This window comes from Anoplopoma fimbria, chromosome 9, assembly GCF_027596085.1.
Source record: "Anoplopoma fimbria isolate UVic2021 breed Golden Eagle Sablefish chromosome 9, Afim_UVic_2022, whole genome shotgun sequence".
Lineage (NCBI taxonomy): Eukaryota > Metazoa > Chordata > Actinopteri > Perciformes > Anoplopomatidae > Anoplopoma > Anoplopoma fimbria.
The window spans coordinates 9,585,820-9,612,953 of record NC_072457.1 but is presented as its reverse complement, the minus strand read 5'-3'; the positions used below and the strand labels follow the sequence as shown (position 1 = coordinate 9,612,953).

The following is a 27,134-nucleotide window of genomic DNA, read 5'->3' as shown; positions in this document are numbered from 1 at the left end:
CCCATCTCATGGTACTAGTTACACTGACCATGGAGCAGAAGCTGCCCTCGGTTGTATTGATCCCAACCCTTTAGAACACGAAGCACTCGACCGATCCTACTTTCTCCCTCTCACTGGACTTAGAAAAGGGGCAAAGAAAGTCAATGAAAGTCAAAGAGTGAAAGAGGATTAAAGAGAAGCCTTTTGCAGAGTCTTTCACAGGCTTATGACGATGATTCCTCTCATTACGCGCACAAGCACTGTATACTTGTTCCTTTGGTCTTCATCTTGAGGATGACAAGGCAACACGCAGCTCAGTGCTTTCGTAAGAAAAGCAAATATTTTTAGCTTGAAGAGAAAAGTACATATTGCACATACTGCAGCCCCGCGCTGTGCTGTAATAACAACAGCCAAATCCCAAAATACATGTTGGGATTTGGGCTATTTTTGTTCAAGAGAAAAAGGTTGTTTCTCACTTGGTTTCACAGCAACACAATTCAAATGTGACAATGTGATTGTTAAAGTGCAAGGACATTCAAAAGATGCATCAGGTCAATCTCACTTGAAAGGAAAGTAAGAGTATTGCAATGATCTCACCAGCTTAACTGAACTTCCATTAAATGAACTGATCTTTCTCGCTTTTTCCATTACATATACGGTCAAGGTCAGTTTAGCTTTGGGTTGATGTACTGCTGGGAAAATCTTTCAGTCCTCTCGAACAAGTTGCAAAGAAATATGATATGCTTCTGGGAATATTATAGGTAGAGCTCTTGGAATATATATGTGCTGTGACAGAGATGAATAAACACTGAGGGAAGGCCATCGCTCATTTAAGCTCATACTAGCTAAGTCAACAATTTCAAAGCTGGCACACACCCTCAGGCATCACGCTAACTTATTAAACCACGCATATGCTCGGTCCAACATTTGGGTGCAAACATGCAATCCCCGCTATATGCTTTCAGCCTCACTCTCCAATGAAGACTTTGGATGTCTGTGTGCTGATTAAAGCACATCCTGTTGTCAAACTATTGGCTAATCACTCATTTAGATCTTGTGCAAAGAGGGAGGACTCTTGCTCCATACAGTAAGCCCACTTAGTCCCTCACAATGTGGTTAATTGCTCCCGATGATTGTCTGTTGAGGTGGAAAGGAAAGGTAGATAATTGGCACTTACAAGGTCTGAGGAGGGAGGGGTGGCTGAGAATGAATGGAGGATGTCATGAATGATGCCCACTGTGCTTTCTGAGATATCAGATTGCTTATCGGCAGAGGCCAGCCCTCCATTTCTTCCCCCCTTCCTGTCTCACTTAACAGAACAGTGCCCGATTTGGCCACCAGCGACAACAAAAGAAAACAGCTTCAAATAAGTAAATTAAACATACCTGCAGATGCTTTTGACTGTGTGTGTGTGTGTGTGTGTGTGTGTGTGTGTGTGTGTGTGTGTGTGTGTGTGTGTGTGTGTTGTGTGGTGTGTGGGGCCCCCCTGCAGCCGCTGTGAATAATTAACAGGGCCAGTGAGGGAGGCAGGGTACCAGGCTGGGTGTTTTGTTACCCCGGCATCACTCAGCACGAGCATACAGCATTAGATAACCCTATCTATCCACCCGGCTTGTGTGCATGCGTCTGTGCAGCTGGCTACTTTAGATGATTCTACCATTTGATACCTACAAAACCTCTTTGCTGCCTGCTAACAATTCCCTGACAGAAAGCCTATACATCCCCTGTCAAACTGAGACTAACCGCATCACCTGCTTTAATCAACATCCGCCTTGTCAGATCTCAAAAACATAAACTGTATGCGCTTGTCTGTTCAATATTGCTGTGCAGTGGCACTGATAAAATGCAACAACTAGGAGAAACAAAATATAATTAGACATACTTTAGTACAGTACTTTACAATACACCTTTTTCTCAGCTTTTCCTTCAGTGTTTCATCCAACTTCTTTAAATTGATATCTCACAAATAAAGAATATTCCAAAATGGCCACTTTCTGAGAAAAGAAGTTTCAATCATCTCTGCAAACAAGATATGTAATTTTTTATTCAGCATTAGTTTTTTGTTTACATTGTTCTATTTACAACATGGACACACATGACACATGAAAATTGAGGACTTTGTGTCATTTTAAAATCATAGTAAAATGGAGGTTTGAGAGAAGAGAAGCGAGTGAGTTGAGACATGTAATATTTAAGTTGGAGGTGGAAGAAAAAGACTACAATGAATACAATGACAGCAGGATACACCAGGAAGTCAAGAGTGAGACAAAGAAGTGGTCAAATGGAACAAGCAAGTGCACTATTGAAGACAGAACAAAGAAAAACTTCAAGCTGATGAAATGCAAACGTCACAAGAACAGAGACCCGTCAGACTGCAGAATCAGTGCAGACACAAGGGAAGGAGTTAAGGGTGGACGTTGGTGGACATTTAACTATGTGGGCTATACATTAATACTGAAAATAATAATGAAAAAAATATATATATCTTCACAATTTCTTTTCCTCTCCAGACCCTGTTCATAGCTTGTGTAGCACCTGCAGGCCCACCTACCAAACCCAACAGCTGAACTTGTTATAGATGATGATGACAATGATGATGTTTCAAGTATAATAGTCTGTTCTCAGCAGGGCTGGGTTGGGCTGTGCAAGTGTAAATGTAGCTCACAGAGAAAGGAAGATCATGAAGGTTTTCTCAGTTATCATACAGGATTGGTGAACATATATGTTGATTGGATGTTAGGTCCTCAACAACTTTTGACAGGTTAGTGGATAGCGTTTACTCCGTTTCTTTTAAATGCATTGCTATATTGTCCACTTGTGAGGCTTTAGTGATTTGGTAAACAATTTGTTTGCTAGAATGCCAATTGTGGTTGCAATTTGAAACTTTAAAAAAGTTTGGGGGGAAATGGGGGGAAATATAGTAAGCGTGGTCTGGTGGTTTGATGAACCATCCAACTGGAAGTCTCATGTTCATGAGATGTTTCTGTCCATGATCCCCTGAAACGTCCATTAGCAAGATACCAAAGCCCCACAAACTCCAAAGATACTCTTCCAGTTCGCCCTGTACTCTGATCTCCTCAACGGGGGTTCAAGAAAAGAGAATTGTGCTGCAGGGATCAGTGTCACTTTGACACAGTATTATTCATTGTAGAAGGAGTGAGGTTCACCTTTGTCGTTGGAACTAAGTCACTCTTTCGCCCTCCTTACACCCTGCCTCCATCTGCATTAAGAATTAACAGACACAGTGGCTGAGAAACATGACTCTCAGTGGGCTAAAACATACCTCATTTACCTTGTTTCATCCATACATTCAGTCTTAAGATAGAGAGTGATCTAAAACACACAAGCAAACAGCAACAAGCACATCTACACATGTATTCAAGCATACTGCATAAACAAATATTTGCATTATAAAAGGCCACATACAGATCAGTCATTCACACTCAAAAGTTAATATAATTACATAAGGTCGACCTAGTTCGTCCATGAGCAAAATCTAACAGACTTAAACTTGCAGTTGAAAGGCGCTTAATTTACTCTGTAAATTAAAACTTACTAGCACTTGCAACATACAGTATGTTAGAAATTATCCATCAAATGAATCATAGAGAAATGCACAAAGTCATGTGTAGCACTAAAAATGGCAATCAATTGATGAATCCTTCCTAATTAATAAATAGACAATGGATATGGGGACTGACGAAGCAAGTAATCATAAATCAATAATGCTCTGACTCATCGCTGATCACATGACTGGATGAGCTTGAGCACATTTCTGATTCTGGCTCTGCCTTTCAACAGTATTCTCAGAAGTCATTAATATACTTTTTGACAATAACATGATCAACCTTTTCACACTGATAAGCCAAACAGAGTTCAGGTGAGTTATTCTCTACCCCAAACAAATGGTCAGTCCACAGACAATAGGACTGCTGCACAGCCAACCCGCAGTCACAGGATGGCACTACCATGTGAAAAGGGAGAAAATCATAAATATTTTCACCACGTATTAGTTTGAAATCAAGACCACCATGAATACTGTGGATAACTGCTGCGGTCATTGCATTTTCCAACTGCTTTGTAAAATTGTAATGACTGCAGCTGTCAGTCTTTGTTTTGTTTGTTTCACCAAAATGAAGCACACAATCTTTTGCAAATGTCAGCTTAGACGAGGGAGTGTTCATCTACCATAATGCTATCACACCGTTGATACACAAAATAAATTAAAAATAGACTTTTTAAAAAGTTAAAACGGTCCATCATTAAAATGCATTTGTACATTAATAAATAGATTTGTCCTCTATTTACAGTTTACCAGGCATTTGTAGAAGCAGAATTTGCAGTTAAAAACGTTAAATCCTAACTATTTAAACAGTATCCATTTGTTTTTCTTGTTTTGTTCTGAGGATGAGGGGTTGGTGCGCAGGATTTCCCCTCTTCATCATCCTTCAGCTGGTAAGGAGGGCAGGAAGACAGCAGAGAACATACAGGAGAGATGACGCACATGAAGAAAACAATGTCTTCCAAATGTGTCTTTCCGGCGTTTCATCCTCCACGACTTTTCAATTTGGTGTTTGCTATTGCAGTAGCTGCTTTTGTTAGAGTTTTCATTAAATTTCGCCTCAGTGCACACATACACATACACCCACAAACACACACACACACACACACACACACAAACACACAGATTTTGAGCACCCGATGCCTTGCTCTGTCCACACACGATGCATGGTGTATCCTCCTACAGCCTCTTGCTCACTCAGAGTAGCAGTTGCCTCTCGACACAGACCTAAGAACAGCTTTCTCTCAAAGCTTTTATTAAACATCTAAACCAAACCTAGAGCTGAGTCCTTGGGGCAACTTCTTCCTCGTCCGTCTTCGCCATTCAAAACATTAATTAATCTTCTTCTCGTTTTTCGAGGAGCCGTTGCGTTTGTGTTTCCCATTGGCCATGCTCTCGCTGTGGCAGTGTCCGTTGGCCATGTTACCATCATCCCTGGTGACGCCGCCTCCTCTGCTCTGGTCCCCGGCCTTCCCCCTCAGCAATCGTACCAGCCGTCGTAGGGCGAAGACGATCAGAAACAAGGCAGCCCCTACAGTAAAAACCACATCCAGCAGGAAGTACTGGTAGGGGGACACCTCGTATACGGCAGAGCGCAGGTGGCTGGCACCGTTGTGACGTAGAATGTAGCTGATCCAGTAGACAGCCCTGGTCACAGGATGGCCAGGCTGGTCTTTGTGAATGTTGGAGAGAGTAAGTGCTTGCTTGCGGTACCTTGGTAGGTAGAGAAAGAGGTTGGAAACAAGGATGTAAAAACAAGGATATAAAGAGACAAGGACACAAGTCTTTACGGGCAATCTTTCAACATGTTCTAGGACACAAACTCATGAGAGCACAGCCATATGAAAGGGAAATAAAGATGGTAAACATTGCACATGTGACATGAAGTCACAAGGTGTTGATTCCATAGATGGTCAGCAGATGGCACCGATGAACAATTACACTAATGTACAAAGCTTTCATGTGTGACAGAAAAATCTAACCTGGTGTCTTTGATGACGCTGGTCAGGGCTGTGTAGAGGTCTTCCTCGGTCATGTACTTCCAGTGTAGCATGATACCCATACCTTTGGCTGCCACACGAGTCATGGTGTCATAGTGGTCTCCAAACAGGGGCACACCTACCACCGGCACCCCGTGATACATGGCCTCGTAGATGCTGTTCAGGCCACCGTGGCTCAGGAAGGCCCTGGTGTTGGCATGGCCTGGGTGGCAGGAGAGACAGGGATGTTATTTTGCACGTTAAGTGTTATATTATTCATTAGTAAATCTATTATTTACAGTTTAAACAGTTCATCCATAACTGCCTCACAAAGCGTTATTTCCCTTTTGCTTCCTATTTGTGAATGTGAGACATTTACAGTTAGAGGACAAACGAAGATCTGTGTGTGTGTGTGTGTGTGTGTGTGTGTGTGTGTGTGTGTGTGTGTGTGTGTGTGTGTGTGTGTGTGTGTGTGTGTGTGTGTGTGTGTGTGTGTGTGTGTGTGTGTGTGTGTGCTTTGATTTCTCTGTACTTCAAAAGAAATGTTTTATGGTGAACTGTTTCTCTAAAATCCCTTTTACTGAGCAACCAGAGAGTAACGTCTGTATTTGCAGGGTTGGCTTATTACACCACTGCTGTCAACAAATGAATGTTGTTGTATTGCAAAAACCTGACATGCACATACATGGTAAAAGTGGCTTAGACATTCAGATCCCACCCACTACTGTGGTTAATAAGTAATTGTGGTAGGAACCCTCCCACACCACACCATCAGTTGGACCATGTCATTTAAAAATGCCAAGTATGAGCTTTGTTAAGACGTGCCTTGAACCAGACGAATACATTTCAATTCATATCATTCATTTCAGTGAGCAAATTTGACAGTTGAGAACTAGAGTGTGAAGTTCATATTACAGTTCTGTGGTGTCCTCCAAATGTACTCACCTAATAAGTCATTCTGAGGCATCCAATCAACAAGCTTGGTGTTGTTGCCAAGGTTACTGGGTGGAACTCCAGAGAATCTAAGGAAGGAAAAAGGAAATAATGATGAGATAGTTTAGCTCACCTTTTAGTGGATTTTGTTGTCATCATAGTGTATGAACACAGAGGAAACCCCTGAGTCACTATTCACACAGTATTTCATATTCAGTTCATACTTGTCAGATCTGTGCAAGAAAAGTCCAGAAAGTTACTGCTATTAAAGAAAATCAGTTTATTTGTCAAAATGTAGGACTATTCCTTTAATGTATTCATTTTGGTTTTGTTTCAATTATAGCTTTCCATTATAGGAGCTGTCAGAGGCTAATGCATTGCCAATACAACAATATCAATACTGTTTTCTTTTGTGGACTGTATTTGTATTTCTACTAGATACATTCTGTGTGGAACTAAATATAGGTACTTAAAGTTGATCTTTTATTGGTGATACTTCTTCTTGGCATGAGGGACATGCATAGTGAGGGCAGAGGATGTACAGTATGTATTGTGAGTACAAGAGATAATGTATGTACAGAAGACTCAATTAATTATTTGAATCTGACATTTACATGATGCAGAAAGTGAACAAAGGAGAATTCATGTCGATCCCTTTTTCCCAAAACACAAAAAGCAAAAAGCAGAAGGGCATCTCTTGTTCACCCAGACATTTAAGGTTTGTTGGTGAATGTGTACCGCATTGTGGTTGTGTGTGCGGAAGCATTTTCCAACAAATGCAGCACACAATACATATGCATGCTGCACTATGACCCCCATCCGTCCATCTCTGTCTCCTTCTATCCCAAACCCAAAGTCTTTCATCTCTCTTTCTCTGTTCAACAAAGCCCCGATTCACTGTCCTGCCAATCAAAGCCTACATTCATGCGGCCAATTATCAATGACACGATTCATTTGGCCTTGTCCCTGTCCCTCTCATCGGCCCTCTTCCTTTTGCCATTTTGAAGGGCCACTGAAAACCCAGATTACCATTCAATATCACATACAAAGTATTGTGGCTCCTGCTTAAAGCTACACATTTCAGATCATTGTCTCACTTCACCTGTACACTTGTTCAGAAACCTACATGTGGAGCATCAATGTCAGCGCTTGAGATTCACCTTTGTCATTTTATATACTAAAATGACAAATTACCACACATTATTACTATTGCCCACATCCCTGGCAAGCTTTTGGAAAACCACCCTATTGCAGACACTGCAACCACAATCTGATCCTCTTAGATCACACCCAGGACTCTGCTCAGCTCCAGCTACTAGATGTGGTACCAACCCCACAAATATTATTATGTACTGAATGTCTGAACCCTGCTCCCAGCATGCCACATTAGGTTGCCACAGAAAACAAGTTGTCACATAATTAAAGTAGTCCTGTCTAGGACTCACTACCTAATTGAGTAAATCTATGTCATCTCTGATATCTTTACAAGACAAACTTAATTTCCACATCTGGTTTATGATTTGCATTAAACTTCATTTAAGCCTCTAATCATTTATTTTTATTTTTTCTGAAAAACAAAATCTCGAAATCTTGCTCCTTCCTTCGAATGCAGCACTGAAACCAGACACAAACAGATGGAGGCGCAAGTGCAAAATAAAAGAAATAAGTTCATATATAATTATGTAAGACGTTTATAAGAGAAATAAGCTCATATAACATTGTTAAGTGTAGGCCATCTTGTAAGGAGTGCAGTGGAGTCTGCCGTTCTCACACCGAGGGGAAGGCTGTTCCAAAGTGATGATAAAATTGGAGTGGTACGACAGAATCTCATAGATTTAGTTAATGATCGGTCTGCTGAGTACTGGATAAATTGCAATTGTGAGACTGAGTGGGAGTTTAAATGGATGAAAAGAAAGTATCAGTAGCCCAATGGTGATAATATTAAACCATGTATTTCATTCAAATTTAACATGATTTCTTTTGGCGATGATTCTTTTTTTTTTTTCTTGAATGGTGCTCAAAGGAAAAGTGGCTATCAAAAGTTATCCTAACATCTTACAGACTTTTAAAGACAACATTTCCTAGCACTCTCATCTGATATCCTCACACTTTTGATGATCAATTCATGTCAATTCATGGTTTACTCTGAACATAATCAACAATTTTGCAGTTGGTTACTTGCCATGTGTGGGTTAGTAAACTACTGCACTCATTTGCATACATTTGCTCTCATTTGCAAGTCACATAGTGTGACATGCAAATATGTGACTCAGATACATTGCCAGAAGGACATGTAATGAAACGTGATAGTATCTTGAAAAGCTATCTGTTCCATAAATGGAAGATAAAATGAAGAACCATTGTGAACAACATTCAAATGTCAGTGAATTGTCTACATTGAGCCGTAAAATCAAACACTTTGAACTTATAGCTGCATTACTTAGGACAATGCTAAAAACTAGAGCTACAATTGAAACAAACAAAAAAAAAAGCTACAGCAAACCTGGAACCAAAATCTATAATCCTAATAAAACTACAAACGTTTTAAAACACGTATTAATTATCTGGACCAGAAATAGTGAATATAATGTAATTGACCATGCTGTCAGTTATGACATCATTGTAAATTGTGTAATGTGTTTGGACAAGTGAAGAGCTTCACCAACATCTGCACACTGGCACATGGTCAAACATTAACCCAGCTACACCATATACCTATAAAGAAGTCCGGTTTTGGAGCCTCATGCACGTACAAGGATCAATGCTTTGTTCCTGCAGTCTATATTTGTAATGCACCAGTTGGACATTGCAGAATAGATTGACCTATATAAACAAACTATATTGCTCCATAAATATTATGCAACCTCAAGCCAGTCAGTTCTGATGTCTAATTAACTATTCTTTAGCCATCTATGGGATAAAAATTACACAAAAACAATGTGAATGTGGTCAATGAATCACTAACTCTTGAATACACCAAGATAAGAGTTAAGGATTAACAGGTTCAGGGATGGAGTTTTACACCACTTGCCCTCCTCTCATCCAATCCTCCTTCCTCTTATACTTTGTGTTTCCCTGCTCAGGTCATAGTATGTGGATCATTACGTGTAAATTACCTACAAACACTGGGCAAGCATTACCATTTTAGATTATTATGTGTCTTGTTATTAACTTATCCTGAACACATAAACATCTGCATTCACGGTGTACGCACAGATTCTGCAACAGTTTCCCCCCATCACAGACATATTTGGCCTGTCCCATGTCTGCAGCAAATGACCAACAATGTCATGTTGTCAGGCCACTGTGGCTAACAGCAGCACCTTCCACATAGCGTGAGCATGTAGGGATTTGTGTGCATGTTTGTGAGACACTGAACAAAAGAGAGAACAAAGTCTCTTAGAGTTCAGGTTCTCATACTCAATGCTGTTTGTTCTACTGGCAACGTCAGATAATACCGTGAGGCAAATGTGAGGTGAGAATATGGACTTTGGTCTTAAGACAAAGACTGCCACAGAGGAACAAGGTGTTGCCTGTGTTTTACGGTGTGTTATTGAACAGAAGTAGTAAAGCTAATTATGGAGGTCCATATAAAACCATAAATTACATTTCTGACTTCAGAGCCCCCTGAGTGCCGAGTAGAAGGAACGTCAGTAACTGGAAGCTCACTAGAAAATCTGTGTTCACATGTTGATGCAGTGACAGTGTTGTCCAGTATGAGTGACAAAACAGATACTTTACCTCCAGACGACGCGCTGGGGCAGCCTGGCGAGGGCTCCTGCCAGTTTGTGAGCAATGTCATGGGAAAGGTACTTGACCCCGGCTCCGAATGACACTACTACAAAGCCATGCTCCGCTGTGTCATTCACCCACGCCTCAAAATCCTGTGGGGATACAATAGAAAGACAATGAGAGCTGAAAGAATACGATTTGTAGAGTTTCTTTGCCCATGAAAACGGTAAATAATTACACAATGCAAACACTTCTATGGTAAGTTTTTTTTCTTCCTGTTTATACCTCACCAGTCCCTTCTTTCATAATCAATTTGTTCATGGGTATTTTGTAGGCATTTAAATGACCAGAACTTGAGATATAAAATGATCTTTGCATTGTAACAGCTGAGCTCCATCTCAAATTATTTTTAATGCATTGAAAATAAATATATCACATCAATAAAAAATAAAAAAACTTTTAATATCGTTTTTGTTGTATTTATCACTTTTTTCAAGTTAAGATTATTTAACACATGTTCAGATTTATTTATTGGTTAACAGATCCATGTGAGGTAAACCTCACTGGACTTTGCAATGAGAATATAGCACACTTAAAAGCAACAGGGGGATAAACTGGGAGACTCACAGACTTTGAACCCTGTAGTACAATCTCTAGTTATTTATCATATTGCAGCTAGTAAAATGATATCCTTGTAGACTACTTAAATTCAAATTCTGGACATTTTTTACAGAAGAAATGTCCACAGAAGAAGTTAATCAAGCAAGACAGAGAATGTCTAATGCATGAAGCTGTTTAATATATTTAAGTTAATGCCTCAGAACTGCAAGTAAGGATGTGCTGACCTTGCTTTTTGCAATTTGGTGCCCAGTGTTGCATTATATTTCATAATTTTATATTAAAACAGTCACGAACAATGTCCATAGTCCATAAAGTAACTAATCTTTATGGGCCCGTGTCAATTTCTTAATCATTTTACATCTATATGGGCTTATTTCATCACACAGAGTCTGAGAGGCACCAAAGTTTCCTGTTTTTGATACATTAACAAAAGGAAGTTGTCCTTACACTCAGATCCACAATAGAGTAGAATACTTAGAGCACTCAGTAAAATCTATACTATTTTTTGTCAAACTATATTCTTCATTATATAATAATAAATAAATAAAAAAATCGCAATAAATAACCATTTTTCTCCAGGCACTCGTTTGTACAAAATGAAAACTGCGTGTGCATTACGTTGATGAATCAATTAATATAAAGCCATACAAATACTAGTCTAATATGGGGACGGCAATACAATATATTTTATTGTGTCCGTGGGGAAACTCGCAGCACTGCTGATTAACAATATCTTACAAAACACAATAAAACTATACAAAAGTCAGTTGAGAAAGGTTTCATCAGATACATTTTAAGCTTCCGACTTATTAACATTGAAGTCCTTTAAGGACACTAAATCACAACAAATAATTTCCTCCTGTCCCCTTGGGGCTATCTAGCCACAAGACGGTTTCATTTTTCATTTGTAAAGTTCAGCTTTATCTGAGAATCTGATGCCATCTTATTATAATGTTGAAAGGAATTTCTTTATCGATGCTCAAAGAAAACTCAACAGCAGAGTGCCTCTCTAGAATCACCCCAACAACATTTGGTAAACCACAAACCTCACTGAAACCGTTTTGTTTTACCAACTATTTTCTGCAGAAGAAATAACATCCTCCTCCTCCTCCTCCTCCTCCTCCTCCTCCTCGGGCCCTGTTCCTGTTCTAGGTTTTCCTCAAAGGAGCTTTCCACATTACTAAGTAAACCAGCTTCTTGTAAGTTAAGATGTATGGGCTGACAGTGGGTGATCAGGGAGCAGCCATGTTGGAGTGATAAAACTGGAGGACAAGTAGAGGGAGGGAGGCTAGCGGTCCAGCTGCGGCAGCTAAAGGCTGGCCCTGGCACGGGGCAACATCAGGGACACACTGGGCTCTGTGTCCCAGCAGTGCAGCCCTACTGTCCCTACAACGCAGCCTCAGTGACCCATAAAAGAGTCTCAGTGTCCCCAGAGCTCTGCCCAGAACAATGGCCTCGTTCTCCCTCCGCTTCCATTATAACTACCTCCACACAACACAGCACAATGCTCCCTATTTCCCTATTGGCCGGAGTGGCATTCCAAAACCCCCCGCAGTGGATACCGATGGTCCGCGCTCTCGGCCGCCGAACGCTTGACTAACCCCCCGTCACCGCCCGCCTCTGCTCTCCATTACTCCCTTCCTTCTCTGCTCAAAATCCACCGCGCTCATTCAATCCAAACCCATTCTCACCCCAGCATCGTCTATAAAGGATCACTTTGTAACGGGATTGTTAATTGCAGTAACCAATGATAGGGAAGACAATGGGGACAAGCAAGGATAGATACAAAAGAAAATACTTCATCTTAATCTGTGAAGACAGGAGAAGGGAGATAATACCAAAGAGTATATGTGTGTTTTCTGTATGTGAGCTTCATCAAACATGCTTCAGCCAAGGCTTCATGAATAAGAAAATCGGGGACTTCATTCTACCAATAAACTCAAATTATGGATTAGCTCAGAACAGACATTGCTGTCTAATTATTTTATCCTTCTAAACGTTTCTTACTTGATTTGCCATTTATAATGTGATATAAAATCAAAAACACTTCATAAGCCCTCTTGTTCATGAGACTTTCCCCACTCTCTCAATGTGCTTATCAGCTGCCTGGTAGTCTCACAGTACGTACCTGTGGCAGTGGGTTGGGGGGCTTGGTGAGGATGCCTCCTATGTAGACCACATGTGGCAGGGTGGGCCTGGGGAACTCCAGAGCCATGTCAGTGCAAAGCATCCACAGCTGGCTGCCCTGCACCAAGTCTGCCATGGCCACTTGAGGCTTCACTCCATGTTTCTTCATAATCCGGTCATACTTGGGCAATGCAATATAACGGACTCCAAAGCGCTGCACCAGGTAAACAGCTGTGTTGGTGATCCTCTGGACCAGAGACATGCGGTCTGTCAGCAATGAGTTGAATTCAGGTACATATGAAAGCGGGGCTGGGGCGCCCGCCTCTGCAGGGTACCACAGGCCTGTGCTGAACACGGCATATTTCACACCCAGGATGTGAGCAATGACAAAACCACACATCTCATTGGGGTCCACCAGCAGCAGGTCAAACTTGGCCTCCTTGAGGCGGGTCATCACCTCAACACTGCCGACAACAGCATCACAGTTCTGGGAGTAGTGGTCAAGAATGTCAAACAGTTCCAGGAACGTCAGGCGGCCAGAGAAGATGTTGCTGACTTTGGACTGGAGGAAATTGTCAGCCGTGGTGCTGTTAAAGATCCCTGGGTAGCGCTGCAGATGGTAGTTAGGGGAGGGGGGCACCCCGCGACCCTCTGAAATAAGAAAGTGGGTCTCATGGCCCTCCTGTTGCAGAGCGGTGGCCAGCGTCTTGAAGATGTAGAGGTGTGATTCAAACATGATGGGCGGGACCACAATCACTTTAGCGGCCCATGATGCACTGGGACTCCAAATGAGGAGGCCAAGGAGGAGTAGTGACGAAGGTAGAAGCATGGCTGAAATTATAAAGAAAACCATCTTCAATACATCTTTGATACATAATCAGAGGTCAGAAAGGGGTCCAAACAGGACTGACAGAAGGTAAAGAAAGAACATTAAACCTTATTCTGGTCCACTATTTATCAGTCACCACCATAGGGGAACATTTTACAATATGTGCATCAAGCTTCATTCCTTGGTATTAACGCGATATTTTCCTCATCCTCAAATTGGGTTCAGTTCAATAGTATTGAGATAATAACACTTCTGAGTATCTGTGTGGTTTCACCCTGAATGGTTTACCTTTCCTAATTAACCTTTGCCTGGCTTTCTTTGTATTTCGATTCCACTCCTCAATCCCTGCTCACTCTGTTCACAGTGTGGGTAGCACCAACGTCATTCTAAACCTCCGGCAACTCTATTCACAAAGAGCAAACACAAAGGACCATTATCATACCACCATGTCATAGCCTATGCCCTATATGCCTACACTCTCCCTCTCACTTGGATTTATCACAAACACTGGAGAACCTCTTTACGGAGAGCCGTCAACTACCCAGGATTTCTTAATCTACAATGACTAAGCCATGTGCCCCTTCCACTGGGTGTTACACCTTAAGAAATGTGCCAATCATTGGGGGGAAATGTATAAATTAAACTCCACGAGTTAAAGTTGGATTGTAACTTTGGACCGGCACTTGTTTATTGTACAATTAGTAGTGTAAATTATTAACTAAAGAAATAACCGAGTCCTATTAACATAATGGTCAGCTATCTCCTTAAATCTTTCCTTTTAGGATATTGGAGATAGCCTACGTGTATTAAAATATGCTGTTCCAGATTATCAGTTCATAACCTCAGATGAGGCAGAAAGAAGCGTAATTACGAGGACGAAAGAAGAAAGAAAAAAAAGAAGCGGAATGACGAGGACGAAGCAAGCATTTTGCACAATGTTGTTAGCATTGAATGTAATCAGCCTTAAAAATGTGCTATACCTTGGTAAGAAAATAAATAAAGTGGGAGAGGTCCTTGGTTTTAATCCGAATAGGGTGTTCCCTATGTGGAGTTTGTAGGTTCTTGTGTTTGCATGGATTTATTTCCACAGAAGATCAAGACAGAAGATTAGGGGAATAGGAACTGGTAAACTGTGAACGTGTGAAAGTGATTCTCGACTGTATGTGTCAGGCTGGTAACATGTCCAGGGTGCACCCTGTCTTTTGTTCAACGTGTTCTGTGATAGGCTGAAGCACCATGCCTTTCTGGACTCAGCCACAAAGATATCTCTCACATCTCCCTTTATTGTCAGATGACTGAGAATATCTCTTTACATTATGTCAGAATCTATATCAAATGGCACAGCCCATAGTGTTTCTGCTGATCATCTCCTGATAGCGTCTTAACAGGATTAGATGTGCATCAGCCACCTGTTTGTCCACCATATGAAAGTTTACCTCTGCAAACAGCTGGGGCCTGGTAGGAAGAGGACTAAAGGTGGCCGCCATTCTCTTTAGCATTGTCCTGAGGATATTGTTACAAACACTTTTCAGCCCAGACTGTTGACGGTAACTATAGAAACCAGCCACTGTCTACCGCGGACTGTGATGCGTCATTACTTAAATTACAATTAACAATGGAGTTTGGTTACCCTGCACACAGAGGGGGGTTAAGGAAATGAACTGAAGGACACGAAACCATCAGATGAAGACCAAGTGGAGATGAATACGGCACAAAAGTTAAAACAGAAGAGAAACATAGTTTAAAGTTTGTAAGAAATTTACTAGTGAGTCTATTAATTTAAGCGAATAAATATGGTGCACAAGCAGAAGTCACCTCTAAAATATATTCATACTTTCCTTAAAAGTTTTACCAAATACTCTGCATCCACTATATTTTCACAATTGTTTTCCCTTCTTCTTCTTACATATATCACATGTGCCATATTGTGATATATGTCAGTGTATTTTTTACCATACTGGCCTGCTTTATAGCGACGGTTTAAACTACCTCACAGATGAGTTTACTGTGCAAAACAAACTACCAATTAGGCCTCAATACAAAAAATTGAAAAACATTTGGAAACTCTGACCACATCTCAAATGAGTTGCTTGTATTGCAGCTTTCAGTTGTGTATTATTTAAAACCACACCAATTACAGCTTGCGCAAGAAGCTAATTCCACCTACTAAGAGTGACACAAGAAGGTAATTATAAATGATTATGACTATCTAATACCATAATATGGACTTACATTTTCTTGATTTAGCACAGCGGGAAGAGCCGCCTCGCTGCACTTCCCAGTGGGGGTTCATTAGCTCAATGCACCCTGTTGAGAGGGGAGATGTGTCCTCCAAGAACTGATATTAAGTCAAGCACAAGTCGGTCCAAGCGGTTTGTTTTTGCTTTATATCTTTCAAATGGAGCGTGATTAACTGATCTTAGGTTTGTTTGTTGCGAAATAATCCAAGTGAGGCCCCTTGAAGGCCAAGGTTAGCAAGACTAGGTTAGTAAGGCTTTGACTATAAAAAATGAAAAACACTGACCAAATACATTTAGACATACGGTTCACTTAAGGAGGTCAGATTTGAAAACAGATTTGTAAACTACCAAAAGCTGTAAAGTGTAATGAAATCATTAAATGTAGCATCCAATATTGATCAGACCACAAGTCAGACTCTGATAATGAAATCTAGGAAGCCAAATCATAAATTGGCCCCAGTGGCTTTATTTCAAAGTCTACAACAAACATATCCAAGTGCATGAATGTGTGAAAAGGCACATTAGCTCAAAGTCTATGGAAGGGTTAGGGATAAAATTGTAATATCAGTAAAAGAACAGCTCTGTAATTTTGAGTCTAACATGAAAGGTGGAGCCCAGAGCCCTTTGTAGATAAGTTAAGATAAGGTCAAAAGCCTTTAGATCTTGAATTTTGGTGACAACAGAGTTAAAGTGGGAAGAAAAACATTTGACTCTCCCATGCCAAGAGGAGCTGTTTATAATGACAACATGGTCTTTCTGCATGCCCTTATATCTTTAAGTACATGGGATATAGATAAAGCATACTTGTAAATATCCTCTGAGAAAGTTACTCCTCACACATATGGACTATGGAAATATGGCAACATGGGCTACCAGCATTAGGAATCCAACTACCCAAATACACTTAAGTCATTCAAATACTGTTTTAAATGTAACTCACCAGACAGACATTCAATGTCTTATTCAACGCCATTCCCTCACCCATCTCCTTCCTCATCTCTCTCATTCTTTTCTTTACATGCCACTGTTGCTCATTCTCTGTACTCTTTCCTCTAACTTTTATAATTGCACACTTCATCCACCATACAAGAACTATCAACACAGAAAAACAGGTCGGACAGGCTCTGTTTTACCGACACTCAACATCTATTAAAGCTATTAGACATTAAGCATGGGTGCCGAGACAGGGCAGCAAGGTTTAATGTAACCATCAACAGTGTATCATTAACATAATGTACTGCAAATAAAAAAAGCACTGATGACTGGTTGCGAAATGTCCTTAAACAATATACTCCGCCCACAGTGGTAACTCCTTGAATGGCATTTTAGTATGACATAAGGGGTGACAACCTTTATACGTAAGTGTTGCAGCCTATCTCAGTCTAGAGGAGTTTATCCTTTTACCCCTTATACTAAGGTTTAGCTCTGAGTAAAGGCACACCTCATGACACACACACACACACACACAGTTTGAGTGTTCAAGCAACGGCACTAAGAACAGAGAATGCAAATGAAACAATTAATACACATCCAAGTCATGCCGGTGTTGGTATATTTGGCAGTGTCTTTATGTCTGTTTAAACATCAGGTGATCGACCACCACAAGGTAGGTGTAGGTGGCAAAAGATAAGCACTGCATTCAGGCCAAATAGGCTTTTAAGTGTCGTGCATCTATTGTTGTGAGCTCATAAAGGGTAGCCTACTGCTCATGAGGGATTTAACAGTGAGCTGTAACCTCTGAACAACTGAATCATAAAGTGTACAAAATGTTACCACACAAATAAAACTCCTATAATGACTCGTAAAAGACCACGCATAGCATGTTGCCAATGTTTCTTGACTGCGTTTGCTTTTCTAGAGTTTAATAAGCAACTGGAATATCTCAGCGCATGTGTCATAGGTGTAAAGATCACCGGGGTCTAATACAGCAATCTAAAACATGATAATCCACAGAGCGACATTAGTGTGTATATATATATATTTATATTTATATATATATATATTTATGCTATGCAGAAATATCAAAATGAACTAAGAGTCTAGCCACAGACTACCACTGCGATGCTACTGATGATGTAAACCCCTAATGAATTGACAAATATATCATGACAATTAAGTGACGTTACTCGCCCACGGTGACATTTCGGTTAGGGATCATTCGCAAAGGACTTGAACGCACCACAGCCCCCTGGTTACACCTATATCTCAGGGGGTTTGGAGCGTCGCACCGGAGCTTTCAGTTTTTAAAAAAAAAAAAAAAAAAAAAAAACAGCATAACAAAACGCCGTAAAGTTTACATCTGTCAACTTCTTCAACAAAGTATGAAATATCTCTTAGGAACTTTAAGCGTGGAAGAGAAAAATAGAAAGAAAGGAGAAAAAAAAAAAGTGGAGTTCCGTCGATTTAACCAGGCTGAGTTAACGCTACACCTGTTTCTATTTGCCGGTGTTGGACTCACCTTGAGGTTTTGAACGTTGCTCGGGAGAGATGTGGGAGAGCGCGGTGAAATCTGCAGGTGTTCTAATTTCAATTGAAAGTGTAGGGCAGGTAAAACAGCCTCAAAAAAAAAAAAAAAAAAAAAAAAAAAAAGAAAGAGTGGCAGCAAAGTAAAATGGATACCCAAGTATCGAAGACAGGGCAGTGGGAACAACATTACAACTCCCAGTGCCTCTCATAGGGGCGGTGAAAGGCGGGGACTAGAGGTGTTCCGAGATGGAGATGGAGCCGAGGCCGGGGGGGGGGGGAGCTGTGGTTGTTAAGCAAAGCACAATAAGGGTGGAGTGGATGCAGGTGACTAAATCTGTGTCGATACAGTCAACAATTGGGATGATGTAGGCTTTAGGCCATAGGTTATTTTGGATTGATAAAGGAGGCCAACATCTGGCCATTTGTTGGATTAAACACAGGTGCATTAAATGAATGATTGATCATGTTTTTTTTTTTTTACAAATTAAACTTGCTTATCTGAAAATTTTCATTATTATTACTGAATTGTATTGCAGTTGCATTGGGGTATATTGATATCCTACTGCCTTCTTATAAGGCACTTTTTTATAAACGGTTTGTAAATTGTACAGCTAAGCTTTAGTTTTCATTATTGGTTGACCTCTCGATTTGTTTTTGTTTTTTAGATTAATTGATCTATTTTGGAGTTTGCAAATCTCTGTAGAGAATGCCCATTATAATTCACCCCCTGCGTCTTTAAATTGCTTCTTTGGTTTGGAGCAACAAAACTCCAAGATATTCAGTTTGATATGATATAAAAACAGAGAAAAGTAACAAACCTTTCACATTTGAGAGGCAGGAAGCAGAGAATAATCTTCCATTTTTGTTGATTAATCACTAATCACTAATGGACTGCTTGATTAATTGTTTCAAGTGTAATACGTTGTAATCAATCCTTGTATTCTTGGTTATTTAATCATGTACTAATGCTTTACAGATCAGTTTTAAGATACACATAAGGATAACTTTTTGGTAGAGTTGCCAGGTTGTGAATAATCCTTTAATAATCCATTTGATAATAAATTATAAATCCGTGAAAAATGAAATGATGTGAGTAATCCATTGAGTTTAGGGTGTGTTTTTTTTTTTTTTTTTACATTCTAATAAAACATTTAGTATGTAGCTTTAAATATTATTAAAAAGTAACTAATATAGGGTTTTCAAGTCTGCAGTTGTACAGTGTTAATAAATAGATTCTGCTAGTAAGTGGTCAAATGGTCCAACCACTTAAAAGGAATATTTCACAACCTGGCAACCCGGAAGTTATTCTTTTGAATATATAAAGCACAAGTAAATGATTTATCAACCACGAACAAAGCCTCTAGTAACTAATTATAATATCTTTAGAAAATGTGTCTTATTGGAAAGTGGAACGCCTATTATATAAACCCTCTCTATAAATGCATATGCATATATATTGAATATGCATTCAATAGAAACTGTAAAGAATAATTTATTGTTTCTGTGTTAGGTAAGGTTGATGGCAATGAAAGATGACAAGAAACAGATCATATTTTGCAGAGATGATTCCATGTCCTTAAGGCATGTCAAATATTAAGGTTTTACTAGCCTAACACTATTTATCTATCCGTGTGTGTGTGTGTGTGTGTGTGTGTGTGTGTGTGTGTGTGTGTGTGTGTGTGTGTGTGTGTGTGTGTGTGTGTGTGTGTGTGTGTGTGTGTGTGTGTGTGTGTGTGCGCTTCTAAAAGATTGATGACGGAGGGCTGGAAGATAAAGTTCCTGATGGTGCTGGAATTCGGCACTCTGTTCTACTTAAACCATATTGGCGAAAATCCTTTGCAATATATCTTTATAATCAGCAAGATAATTAGCTATCCACAGCAAACTGTTGTGCTGAGCCACATTATTACACCATCTGCACCAGTCCCCTGTCTCTACAAGTATGTGTGTGTGTGTTTGTGTTTGTATTGTATTATGTAGCTCGAAAGAAATGCCATTAATGGTTCAAACAATACCATCTGATGATTGTGAAAATTGTGTTATGGATAGCCTAGTCTTGATTCATCTGCCAACTCATTTATTTTCTTGAGCACAATACACACATACACACCCTGCCCAGCTATGAAGTACAGTAGAGAAAAGCTGTTGTGCTATTAGTTCACCTGCAGGTGAGCGTTGGGAAAGGGGTTTGGATTTAACTCCCCACCGGCAAACAGTCAAGAGAGGAATGCTTTTCAGGCAGAAAGAGGCGGAGACGGATTCAAGTGGTGAGTTCATTGTATTTCTGCTGACTAAGGGACTTAACTGTCACACAAAGGTAGGTCTGTTTACATGGTAAACACACACGTGCAAACAAATAACCTTAACGGAGTGCACATTTGTATTAACTTTGGGGATGATGGGTTGGAGAGTAGAACGGTGTTTTTAAGACGAGGGTGTTTGTTGTCTTGACAGCGTTCCATTTGTTTGCTTGTCAGTTACCCATACACACACAAATATACACTGTTCATCTCTTTTGATACATTCATGGCTCTAGGCATCTTCTTTCCTCGTAAACGCCCTGAGTCATCACAATATGCCTCTCTGCTATTGGCTACTGGGCCTGAGCGTCTGCCCAGCCCTCCATTCCAAAAAGGGCTTGTATTGTAGATTCAACCCGCTTGCCATTTGTCTGTTAACTGGCTTCACCCTTTACTCCCTCTCACCATGTGTCTCTTTACCACTTTGCCAAATTACACTATTTCTCTCTGTTTCACTCTCTCTTTTCTCCCCCTCCCCCTCCCTACTTCTTATATTCTCTTACTCCCTGCCACCTTCCCCCTCCCTTCCTTTCTCCCTGTCCCCAGATATCAGGTGTGTTACCTGAGCTCCCTATCAATAGTTAATCACCCTGGGACACCCAATCTACGGAGCATGACAGTACTCTCCCGTGGAGAGTTGGGGTGGTCTGTGTGTGTGTGTGTGTGTGTGTGTGTGTGTGTGTGTGTGTGTGTGTGTGTGTGTGTGTGTGTGTGTGTGTGTGTGTGTGTGTGTGTGAGAGTGAGAGAGAGAGAGTGTGAGAGAGAGACAAAGAAAGAGACAGGGTGCTAAGACTTGCATATTTTGGTAGAAGTCATATGCTGCCGAATGAGCTTGAGGGGAGAATGTCCCGGTGGACTGCAAAAAAAGAGACAGATAGAAAAAGTGGGCAAAGATAAGAAAGCAGAGGGAGTTTGGATTGTGCAGAGCCAGGCAATAAAACTAACACACAAGGCAAATGTTCTGATGTCTTAATTTGGTTGGAAATGCTAATTCATCATAAACCTACTGAATAAAAAAATTGTTTGTGTTTGTCCATCAGGAATAAAACTACATTAAACTGGGAATATTACGCACTGAGAGCAACACAACTACAATAATATAAATGAGCAGTACTTGAAGAATAACCACATTTCCAAATAGCCAAATTTCTTTGAATCATTGTTTTGAATTTTGAGAACTCAGTTTGAGACTGATTCTATAAGAGTTCTGTTCTGCTCCCTGGTGGACAAACAATAGTATTACAAGTTAAGTAACCACAAGTCAGCTGTTACTAGAACATTAAGTTAGATATATTTGCCAGATTTTTGGAGGTGGTGACCTAAATCACAGCTAACAAACATATATTGTTGTCCTTGTGATTCAAGGCAACATTTACAAAAAATGAATCCTTCACTTCACCTTTTCTCTGCAGCACTGCTAATGTGTGAAGTGTGATCAGGGTACTAGGAGGAGATGTCTAATGAAAGAGGGTTTAAGGACAGAGGGTGTCCCCTTGAGGTCAATTTCAAGCTCCAGCAGCAGTTATAAAGGAAAGGTAAAGAATTTGATAAACAAAAAAAAATGGTGATGTTTTGGTTATATAGTAATCAGGTAGATAAAAAAATGAACTTGATCATAATTGTGATGATGCTAATCAGAATCCAGCTGGGCAGTCAAACCGTCTGTTATCAGTAGAAAGACAGGTGCTGTCAGATTGCACTCAGGTCTAGAGTAGATATGATACAATACAGAAGATTTAAATTTAAATTATTGGAGGTTTAAAAATGTTTATAGGGCCGCCATTCATTCTGTCATTTGGGTTCATGCAGCCAAGTGACTTCACAGACAACAGGCCAACACAGACAACAAGCATAATGTAGATCACTTTGTGCCACACTAGAGTTAACCACACAATATGGTTTAATTAAAAGGTATGCCAGACATATTGTACATTATGTGAATACCTCATTTCTGATCACCATTTACTGAATCATATGATTCTATAAAATGTGAACGGAGCAAAAGTTCTGTATCAGGGCATCTGTTTTGCCCTGATGGCTGACAGTGTCATGGTGTCCTCTGTAGAGTTCAGCCACGGGCCACAGGGACTCGACACGAACAAAGAAGTAGAAAAATGGATGAATTAAAACACATATATAAATGACATACATACAAAAAAAAAAAAAAAAACATAGATCATGTCACTCACTTTATTCGAAATAGCGAGCTGGAGCTCCGTGATCGAATTTAGACTTCATCCAGACAGACGTTTTTTTTTACTAATTTTATTTCTTCTTAATTATATACATATTTGACTTAAAAATACAAATATTTATTAAGAACAGGTAAAAAATTAATGTTTTAAAACATTAATTTAATGTCCACTATCTTCAGCATTACCCTGGTTTACTCAGTTGCCAGTTTAGATACAACCAGGTAAAACTACTGCTCTCTAGTACAACAGTTCTGCAATAAAGCCTACCTTCGTAAGGTTATAATGTTGATTGGGCTGTTTAAGAGAGCAGTTATTGAACTCTATGATCATTTTGGAATCAGCATTTTGCAGTGCAGGTTGAATTGTGTTGCATTAAACTGAGTTGTGTTTCTTTCTTTTATCTCTACCCATGATATTAGGCTGTTGTATTAGACTGCATTCATTTTAGCAGGATGTATAAACTGACCACTGACTGTACAGTATGTGAACTGAGTGAGGGCCTTGAAAAGAAATACAGGAAGGGTTTTTATTGAGGATATTTTATAGAGAGATGTAGCAAAAGTAACATTCAGTCAGAGGGCGTATTTTGTGATGAGATACGGAAGATGAGTTTTCTCTGGCAGAAGGCAAAGAGTGATTTTGCTGTTCTGTGTAGACTAGGAAGGTCGTTTCTCAGTTGGGTTGCCAGAAGTCTCAGTAGTCACGACTGTGTAATGACAGTCAAGCATGTGGTATGGGCAGAATGTGAATAATGTCTTATGTGTGGCTGCTGAAAGAACAATCTGGAGGTCTGTCGGGCCAGACAACGTTGTACGTGTGTTCTAGCATGCACAGCTGACCATTCACATGGGTGAATGTGAACAGGTTTAACAAGCTGAGTTTGCAGCTTTCTCAATGGAGTGTCAGGAGTAATGAGGGTGTTAAAGTAATCCAGAGATGTTTTCTATTTTTTAAAGGGCTGGACTTAATCCTTAATGAAGATGTGTCCGATCCCTTGGATGTGGTGTGTAGACATGCAGGATCGGGTTGGAGGTGCAGTGTGTATAATGTCAAACAATCAGTTGTCTGGACTCTCATTACATTACATTACATTACAGTCATTTAGCAGACGCTTTTATCCAAAGCGACTTACAATCAGTAGTATATTACATATCATTCACCCATTCACACACTGATGACAGGCTACCATGCAAGGTGCCACCATCAGACTCTAACTAACATTCATGCAACATCCAGTCCACACCGATGGCAAGCCTTCGGGAGCAACTTGGGGTTAAGTGTCTTGCCCAAGGACACATCGACTGCCAAAGCCGGGTATCGAACCACCGACCCTCTGATTGGAGAACTACCTTGCTCTCCACTACACCACAGCTGCCCCCGTCTCATCAAAAGTCTTCACTTAATGTTAAAGGTGAATCATGTGAATTGAACTTGTTAAAGAATGACTGAAATGTATAGTTACACAACATTTTGTATAATTTAATAGTTAGAAAGTTATTGATAAATTACTTTTTTGTACAATTTGTGAAAATAAGTATTCAAGTAAACAGTAATATGTTGATTCTTTTTTTTTTTTTTTTTTTTTTTTTTTTTTGAGTTGTCTCCTCAGGTGTGAAGTATAAACAGCTGAATAACACACTATCCAAAGCTAATGAAGCTGCTTAAGTGCAGCTGGCATATCAATAAGGAAAAATAAAGTAAATTTTTTTACGTTTTTGAAACATTTGACCTGTAATTCACCAATTAAGATGACCTGAACACAATCTGAGATAGCAAACAGTGCTTGGTTTAAAGAATGCAGCAGCCCTGAGAAACACCCTACATCTGTAACAGCTCTTGAAACAATTGTGACATTTGTGAATATGTTTACTCCCTATGGAAAACAGAGGAAAATCTAGTAAAGTGACCTTTCAGTCCGTGAAGGTACATGCCTCAGAGGACTTGGGGAAGTCAGCCGAAACCAGAAAAGGCTTTTCTGTGTTAGTAAAAGACAGCATGAAAGCCAATTGTTATAGCTATCTGAAACAATTCCCCTGCAGTTGTGCCAAGAGATTACATGAATTCACAGTTTTTCTCGATTGCTAGAACAAGCCTAATGAAACTCAACTTTATCTTCATCATCATCTTCTTAGAGCAGCAGAAGTCGTGTCTTGCAAATGAGGTAACTCTTTGTGTTTACACACATTGTTCACAACCTTTTATCAAAACAGTTAACACATATCCCGTATAGAGAGACCCAAAACTCTGTTGGATTAACTGTGTTAAACAGAAGGGAAACATCTATTCACAGCTGATTGCAATTAGTGGCATAATTACAAATAACTAATGCACCTGTGTGAAACTCCTTGGCACAACTCTTCCATCAGTATTCAGTCCTCATCTTATCAAGAAAGACACCGCCTCTGTGTTCTGAGTTTGGGTGAAATTCTCCATTGTTTTTTTTTGGTGGAGAGAGAATGCAGTACAAGAGCTGTCATTGTCCTTTAGGGTATATTTGTAGTGCGGGTCCTGTTTTATTTTGATTCTCATTTCTCACGTGTCATGTCTTGTTTTACTTCCTGCCTTTGTCTTTTTTTTCCCTCCTGTTTTTTTTATCTCACCTGTGTTTCATTAGTTCATTAGTCCCTTTTGTAACTCTGTGTGCTTTCCCTCTTTCCTTTATCAGGCTTTATGCTTTGGTTGCTTGTGTCCCTTGTCAGTATTTCTACCTTTTCTCAGTTTAGTTTTTGTTTTGATCTTTGTTTTTATTCCGCCTGTTTTTTGTCTTTTGGAGTGAGCTTTTGGTTATAAAAGATTGCCTTTTCTTCCTTCAACATGCCTGCCTGGTGTTCTGCATTTAGGGTCCTCCCTTTTAAAACATGAAATTGATTGAAATAATATATTAATTTGACCACAAGTTGTTGTTTGATGGAAATATTTGCTTTGGACTTGTGTGTGTGTGACCTATTTTGAAAATGTAACTTCTTAATGGACAAATGTGTTCATGCAGATGAGAAAAACTAATGAATGGGATGGGTTTGGAATGTCTAATGTGTGTTAAACGCAGTCAGTGTTGTAAGAGCCATCCAGAAGCAATCAATGTACACTTGAGTTAGCAGTTAATTAGGTGCAGCTGTAATGCAATCCATAACAACAGCCCTGTGATAAATCCAGCCCTTATCAATTGCATGGCCATTTTTGCCAACACCCTGTCTGGAAATGTTTGAGGCTGTAATTAGTGGTGTTATGTGTGTAAATACTGGCTGACAAAACTTAAGAAACACCTCTCGACATAATGCACTCTACTAACTGCTCAAAAAAACACCAACACTTGACACATTGTGAACACTAACTGAGATTATAAAACCTCATAATCTATTAATTATAGGACTGTTTAATCAGATTATAGTGTAATTAAATGTGCCATATGGGGGCAAATTATAATTTGTATACGTTTGTGGCATTAACATTCATGTAGAGTGTATATTTTGAAAGTAAAAATGATTGTGGCCAGAGAGACTGCTCTTCTGCAGAAACTGCACTGCAGCTTACCTTACCTTCACTCTGACCGGCCTGGAGAGGGGAAGTAGGAGGGATACATTCAAATCATCCATCCATCCATCTTCCGTTACCGCTTATCCAGTTAAGGGTCGCGGGGGTGCTGGAGCCGATCCCAGCTGTCAATGGGTGAAGGCAGGGTACACCCTGGACAGGTCGCCAGCCTATCACAGGGCTGACATATATAGACAGACAACCACTCACACTCACATTCACACCTACGGGCAATTTAGAGTCATCAATTAACCTAACCTGCATGTCTTTGGACTGTGGGAGGAAGCCGGAGAACCCGGAGAGAACCCACGCTGACACAGGGAGAACATGCAAACTCCACACAGAAGGTTGTCCAGCCCGGGAATTGAACCCGGGCCCCTCTTGCTGTGAGGCGACAGTGCTAACCACTACACCACCGTGCAGCCCCTACATTCAAATCAAAATCTGATTAAAATCTAGTGTTTGTATTTGGTATACAGTACCAGTCAAAAGTTTGGACACACCTTCTCATTCAATGGTTTTTCTTTATTTTTATTTTTTTCTACATTGTAGATTAATATTGAAGACATCCAAACTATGAAGGAACACATATGGAATTATGTGGTAAACAAACAAATGCTCAACAAACCAGAATATGTTT

The 27,134-nt window shown here is 40.0% G+C and overlaps 1 protein-coding gene across 2 annotated transcripts; it reads right to left on the bottom strand.

Moving 5' to 3' along the window:
- Positions 1-4,407: 4,407 nt before the first annotated feature.
- On the bottom strand, positions 4,408-26,906 carry ugt8 (UDP glycosyltransferase 8). 2 transcript variants are annotated; one of them, XM_054605148.1, is made up of 6 exons: positions 26,500-26,906; positions 12,935-13,764; positions 10,195-10,337; positions 6,466-6,542; positions 5,524-5,743; positions 4,408-5,254 (listed from the first exon to the last, which is right to left on the bottom strand). In XM_054605148.1, exons 2-6 carry the CDS (start codon positions 13,760-13,762, stop codon positions 4,873-4,875), a joined length of 1,650 nt encoding a protein of 549 aa, XP_054461123.1. In that variant the 5' UTR covers positions 13,763-13,764; positions 26,500-26,906; the 3' UTR covers positions 4,408-4,872. The 2 variants fall into 2 exon arrangements, with proteins under 2 accessions (XP_054461123.1, XP_054461124.1); XM_054605149.1 differs by lacking the exon at positions 26,500-26,906 and adding an exon at positions 18,461-18,536.
- Positions 26,907-27,134: the final 228 nt, after the last annotated feature.